The 6407-nt window shown below is 32.8% G+C and overlaps 1 protein-coding gene across 2 annotated transcripts in view; it reads left to right on the forward strand.

The window, feature by feature from the left end:
- Positions 1 to 4751, forward strand: part of LOC107487858 (ATP-dependent DNA helicase DDM1) — a 5015-nt gene extending 264 nt beyond the window's left edge. For both annotated transcript variants that reach the window (XM_016108543.3, XM_016108544.3), the window contains exons 2-16: positions 1 to 45; positions 368 to 526; positions 627 to 713; positions 941 to 1287; positions 1381 to 1570; positions 1690 to 1865; positions 2041 to 2110; positions 2198 to 2387; positions 2539 to 2631; positions 2709 to 2803; positions 2895 to 3014; positions 3324 to 3443; positions 3547 to 3645; positions 3739 to 3846; positions 4104 to 4751. The exon at positions 1 to 45 is cut by the window's left edge. In XM_016108543.3, the coding sequence (XP_015964029.1) occupies positions 1 to 45; positions 368 to 526; positions 627 to 713; positions 941 to 1287; positions 1381 to 1570; positions 1690 to 1865; positions 2041 to 2110; positions 2198 to 2387; positions 2539 to 2631; positions 2709 to 2803; positions 2895 to 3014; positions 3324 to 3443; positions 3547 to 3645; positions 3739 to 3846; positions 4104 to 4346 (2142 nt within the window). In that variant the 3' untranslated portion in view covers positions 4347 to 4751. The remainder of the gene's footprint in view (positions 46 to 367; positions 527 to 626; positions 714 to 940; positions 1288 to 1380; positions 1571 to 1689; positions 1866 to 2040; positions 2111 to 2197; positions 2388 to 2538; positions 2632 to 2708; positions 2804 to 2894; positions 3015 to 3323; positions 3444 to 3546; positions 3646 to 3738; positions 3847 to 4103) is intronic.
- The last annotated feature ends 1656 nt before the right edge of the window (positions 4752 to 6407 follow it).

The raw sequence follows: 6407 nt of genomic DNA on the forward strand, positions 1-6407 counted from the left end.
GAAGAAGATCCTGTTGAGTCTCCCACTTCCGTCCTTGAAGACGAGGTATCTTTCCATTTCTTTGCTTCCCTCCTCTTTATTTTATTTTATTTTATTTTATATTAATGCATAAATTTGTATTTTGAATTTTACCTCTTTGATGTTCGCTATTCGCTATTTGTTGTAATGCGCCGTTTGATTTGTAAGGAACCGCATCCCTATTTGTGTTATCGTTGTTAGCCTTTGGAGGTTCAGTGTCGTCGTAGCAGTAGATATTATTCTAAGTCTTGTGTTATTTTTGCGCTGTTGCTGGCTTTATTTATTTATTGGGTGCAAAGTGCTTATGATGTGTGTTTTTCTTTGTGTTCATGGCCTTGTTAACGGAAAGGATGCTTGTGCTGTGAAAGTTGAAGTTGAGTCTGATGAAGTGCAGTGCCAGGAGGCACCTGAGCTTACTGATACTCAGTTTAACAAATTGGATGAGCTTTTAACTCAAACAAAGCTCTATTCCGAGTTTCTGCTGGAGAAAATGGACGACATCACACTTGTATTGTTTTATATTGTGTCCATTTTTATGCTGACTTTTTCTTTCTGCCAATACATTGATTTTGTACCCGAGCTCTTATTGTTTGAATTTGTATTACTAGAATGGGGGCGAGCAAGAGAATGAGCCCGAAGAGAAGAAAGTGCGTGGCCGGGCTTCTAAAAGGAAAGCAGCTTCACAGTGCAATACTGTGAGTGGAATGTGCTCTGTTAAACTTCTAGTGTGTTTACAATATATAACCTGGCTGATCTCTATCTATCTGATTACATCTAAATAGGAAGCTAGAAAATAGTGATATTCCAATACAATTTGGTTAATAACTAATAAGTAATGATATTTTAAGGCAGAGTTGTAAGCATGCATATGTTTGAGGTTTTCATAATCAGTACTATGTGATCATGTTTGGAATTAATGTAGACGAGGGCCAAAAGGGCAGTTGCTGCTATGCTTGCAAGATCAAAAGAAAGTGTTAAGATAGAAGATATTAACATGACTGAGGAGGAAAGAACTGAGAAAGAACAGAAGGAGCTTATGCCTTTACTCACGGGCGGAAAATTGAAGTCTTATCAGCTTAAAGGTGTAAAGTGGTTGATTTCACTCTGGCAAAATGGATTGAATGGGATTCTTGCTGATCAAATGGGTCTTGGGAAGACCATTCAAACAATTGGGTTTCTTTCACATCTAATAGGGAAAGGTCTCCATGGGCCATACATGATAATTGCTCCTCTAAGCACCCTCTCAAATTGGAAAAATGAGTTTTCTAGGTAGGTCATTAGGTGTTTTGTTGACATTTTGTTTATTTAGTTTTACTGTGTAATGCTGCGCTTTTCTGATCTTGTTTGTATGCATGTAAATAGGTTTGCACCATCAGTTCCTGCAATTATCTACCATGGCAACAGGCAAGAGAGAGATGTAATCCGACGGAAACATATGCCTGTAACCATTGGCCCCAAATTCCCCATATTAATAACTTCATATGAGGTTGCTTTAAATGATGCTAAAAAACATTTAAGGGTTTACCCTTGGAAGTATCTTGTAGTTGATGAGGTACATAAATTCAGTTATTTGATGTGTAGTTTTCTATTAGCTGCATGTATACTTAGATAGTTTTGATGTTTATATATATGCCTCCAGTGATGTTACTAAATCTTTTCTCCCCTTTGAAGGGACACAGACTCAAAAATTCAAAGTGTAAATTAGTGAAGGAGTTGAAATGGATTAATGCACAGAACAAGCTACTTTTATCAGGGACTCCTCTTCAGAATGACTTGGCAGAGCTATGGTCCTTGTTGAACTTCATTTTACCGGATATTTTTGCTTCGCTTGAAGAATTTAAGTCATGGTTAGTGTCTTTTGCTTACTGGCTATCATGAGTTAATTCTTCTTTTCTTTACTCTTCTGATGACAAGTCTGCTTTGAATTGTTTTCTACATGATCAGTGGTTGTTTATTTGTTTAAAAGCAAAGGGAAATGGTGTCTTATTTTCACTTTTGTACAATTAAAACGTTTTTTTGCAGGTTTAATCTATCAGGAAAGTGCAACAATGGAGCAACCAAGGAAGAATTAGAAGAAACAAGAAGAGGCCAAGTATTCTTTCTATGATTTCTTTATATACCTGATTACTTTTCTATTGAAAATATGAACAGGATAGCTAATTGGCATCATCACATGCAGGTGGTGACTAAGCTTCATGCCATACTTCGACCCTTTCTCCTGCGTAGAATGAAGTCTGATGTTGAGATTTCATTGCCAAGAAAGAAGGAGATCATTATCTATGCAAATATGACTGAGCATCAGAAGAAATTGCAGGATCATTTAGTCAACAAGACGTTGGAGAACTATTTTGCGGACATGAAGTCAATGGGTAAGATTGTCGGAATTTTTCCTTTGAGAAACAGAAGGGTTCTGCATTTCATATGCCTGAGCCTTATAAAAGTCTTGTGTTGCATCTGCAATCACACAGGACTAAAGTGAAATATACTAATACAATTTGGTATTGTATTGCTTTACATCAGGGCGTGGAATAAAGACGCTTAATAATTTGGTTATTCAACTTAGGAAAGTCTGTAACCATCCTGACCTCTTAGAGTCTGCCTTTGATGGTTCATGTAAGTACCATGCTATTAGAGGTTCTATTGGTTTGGTTCTTTATGGTTCTCAACTAAGCTGTGTTTTGCTGTCCTAGGGCTTTATCCTCCTGTGAATGAGATAGTTGAACAATGTGGAAAATTTCGTTTGCTTGAACGGCTGTTGGAAAGGTTATTTGCAAGGAAACACAAAGTATGTTCACCAATTATGTGATTGTTTCTCAATACATTATTTTATTTTCTCCAAGTTGTTATGGTTATTTGTGTTTGCCAATTGCTTTCAGGTTTTGATATTCAGTCAGTGGACCAAAGTGTTGGACATACTGGATTACTATTTGAGTGAGAAGGGCTTTGAAGTTTGTAGGATTGATGGTAGTGTGAAATTGGATGAAAGGAAACGACAGGTCTGTGCCAGTTCATGGATAGTATTAGCATGAGCCGTTAGTCTGAATTTATTTGTTGTTCTTGTTATAAGTTTTATATAATGCTTTAGATTTTTAATCCAAATTGTACAATTTATTAATATTAATTTATAACATGGTTGTCTGTTTTACCTAAATAAAGGATTTGTCTTTTTACCTTTTACATCCACTGCAATAACATTTGTATTGAAATTGCCAACTGTTCCCTTTTTTGAGCATTTAACTTAATTACCAATTTGAAATTGAAGAGAGTCAATTGAAGCATTGTTCATTTTTAACTCTCGTGAACAGATCCATGAATTCAATGATGAAAATAGCAATTGCAGAGTTTTTCTTCTTTCTACTAGGGCTGGTGGACTAGGAATTAACCTTACTGCAGCTGACACATGCATTCTTTATGACAGTGATTGGGTGGGTACTTTTAGCTTTTTTCTCTGCTGCCAATTTTGTCTATTTGCTTTATATTGTTTGATTTCTTTGGAATATAATCTGCTCATTGTATATTGTACTCCAGAATCCTCAGGTAGACTTGCAGGCCATGGATAGGTGTCACAGAATTGGTCAAACAAAACCAGTTCATGTTTACAGGCTCTCGACTGCTCAATCTGTAGAGGTATTTTGCACAATCTTTTGGCTGTTCAATGTTTTCTGTAGGCTGTGGATAATAGCTTTTTATATTGAAATGGATATGGTGATATCTTTCCAGGGTCGCATGCTGAAAAGAGCTTTTAGCAAGTTGAAACTTGAACATGTGGTGATTGCAAAAGGACATTTTCATCAAGATCGCACAATGCTCAAAGTGGATGAAATGGAGGTTCGTACATCAGCAGTTACTTTCTGTTTCTTCTATACTACTACTACTACTACTACTGCTGCTGCTGCTGCTGCTGCTACTGCTACTGCTACTACTAGACGGTTATTTTTCTTGTGGTTAATATCGTTTAACTGTAAAATTGACTACAACTATGCATTGATTGGGAAATACACAGGCATACAAATTTTCAGTTGTTTGCTTTTGCATATAGTATGGTTGTCTTTTCTATGTTTTAATTTTGTGTGTACTGATTTAAGGAACAAGATATTATGGCATTGCTTCGGGACGAGGATGCAGCTGAAGATAAATTGATACAAACAGATATTAGTGATGAGGATTTGGATAAGCTGTTGGATCGCAGTGATCTTATTGCTCAAGATCCAAATGATGACGACAAGGAACTCAAAGTTCCATGCGATGCATTTCCTCTTAAAGGACCTGGGTGGGAGGTTGTAATTCCGACGGCAACTGGGGGCATGCTTTCTACTCTTAACAGTTAACTATATATCGTTGCTTTAGAAGGACAATCTAGGCCTATTATATATATAGTTAAAACTTATGATGAAATGGCTTTTTGGGATGGTCTCGTACGATTATGATATCTCATGCATAGCGGTAATGCCTTGGCGGGGGCATTCAGTTTTGTAAATGCTGCTAACGGAACTATGTTTTGAAATGGTGATTCTTGAGGGCTGATTATTGCTCAGATAGCGACTTTAATGAGTTTTATCTCATGTTTGACTCTTCATGTATTTTGTAATTTTGTTCGATGTTGTAAAAACCTGACCAACTCGGGTGGCCAGACCAAAATACCGGTGGTCCAGCCTCAACACTGGTTCGGGTTCGTCATAGGACCGGGCATAGCAAAGAATTGGTGAGAATCACTTTGACCCGTTATTATTTTTTTTTTTTTTGTAAAAACTGGTGAACTGACTAATTGGTTCCTTTGTTTTTTTCCCAAAACCCATCAACTGCAGTGTCGTTATACCTTAAGAAAAAACATAATTGAATTGAATGACATCCCTCATCTCCAACCTCCCAGAAGAAATTACCAGTCTAGAATTTCAACAACTTATTGATATTTAATTTTTAGCGTAATACATGCATAATAGATTAGGAATCAATATTATATAGATGTTCTAAACTGAATTGTGTTACATCTTTGTTTCGTTTATAATTCTATATAAATCGAATTAGATTGTTATTAACTTTCAAACATAAATGTTAATAAAAAAAATACTTTTTGTTTGAATTTAAATAAAATATTAAAAAAATCAAAACAAATAAAAATAGAAATTTAAATTTTGTGTTTTAGTTCAAATTCTAGAAAATTTATGTTTTCACAAACTTATGAATTCAAAACGGAATAATAAATTATTCTTAAAAATTCATTAAAAATTATCATTTGATTTATTAGCATCTAAAAATCCTTATTGATATTTTGAAGTTGAAAAAATTATTATAAAGTATGAGTTTAATTTTGATACACCAACAGTGTAAAATATTTTACACAATCGTGCAATTACAACCGTTCTTTTGGATGACTATTCACACGGTTAATGTAAAAAGTAGTTATTTTTGCTAATGTAGTATTATATGATTGGATGCATATATAAAACAATTTTACCCAAGGTAGCATGGGAGTTAAAACTTGATTTTTTTTTTTAATTTGGATACTCTAAATTTTGAATTTTCATTTTAGAGGGTAAAGTGTGATTTTTTACCCTTAAATAATTTTTCTCTCATATTTTTTCTTAATCCCACCTATGAAATAAATAATAAGAGATCACATTTTATCCTCTAGAGTGAAATTCAAAATTTAGAGGATCCAAATTCATTTTTTTAGAATCAAATGTAACAGAAAATTACACAATAAAAAATGACAGCTATATTTATAAAACATATAATTTTAAAAATAATTAAAAAATATATAACTAAATTATTATTTAATTTCATTTATAAAAAAAATGTTATCTATACACCAAAATCAGCTACTATTGTACTGTGTATAAATACATGTGTGATTTAATTTATTTTTAATATGTATTTGTATTCTGACACATGTATTTTATATTAGTGACTAATTTTGGTCTACATGTATGATGGTTGTACTTTATAATAACTTTTTCAATTTTAAAAGTCTCGATAATAATTTTTTAGATACTAAAGAGTTAAAGAATGACTTTTTATTGAATTTTTAGAAATTGTTTATTGTTCTGTTTTTAAATTCATAATTTTGTAAAAATATAAATTTTTTGGATTTTGAACTAAAATACAAATTTTAATTTTCGATTCTTATTCAATTTAATTTTTGATATTTTATTTGGGAAAAGTATGAGGAGTATATTCTAATTGATATTTATGTTTTAAAGTTAATATAATAACTTCAATTTAGAAATGTCAGTTATAATAAATTATACAAGTAGTAAATCGAATTAACTAGATTCAATTTACATATTTTTAGTGTATTAACAGTAAATCGAATTAATTTGATTCGATTTACATATATTTAGTATAATCAAATTTGATTGATTTGATTTATATAGAATTACAAATGAAAG

This window comes from Arachis duranensis, chromosome 5 (genome assembly GCF_000817695.3).
Source record: "Arachis duranensis cultivar V14167 chromosome 5, aradu.V14167.gnm2.J7QH, whole genome shotgun sequence".
NCBI lineage: Eukaryota > Viridiplantae > Streptophyta > Magnoliopsida > Fabales > Fabaceae > Arachis > Arachis duranensis.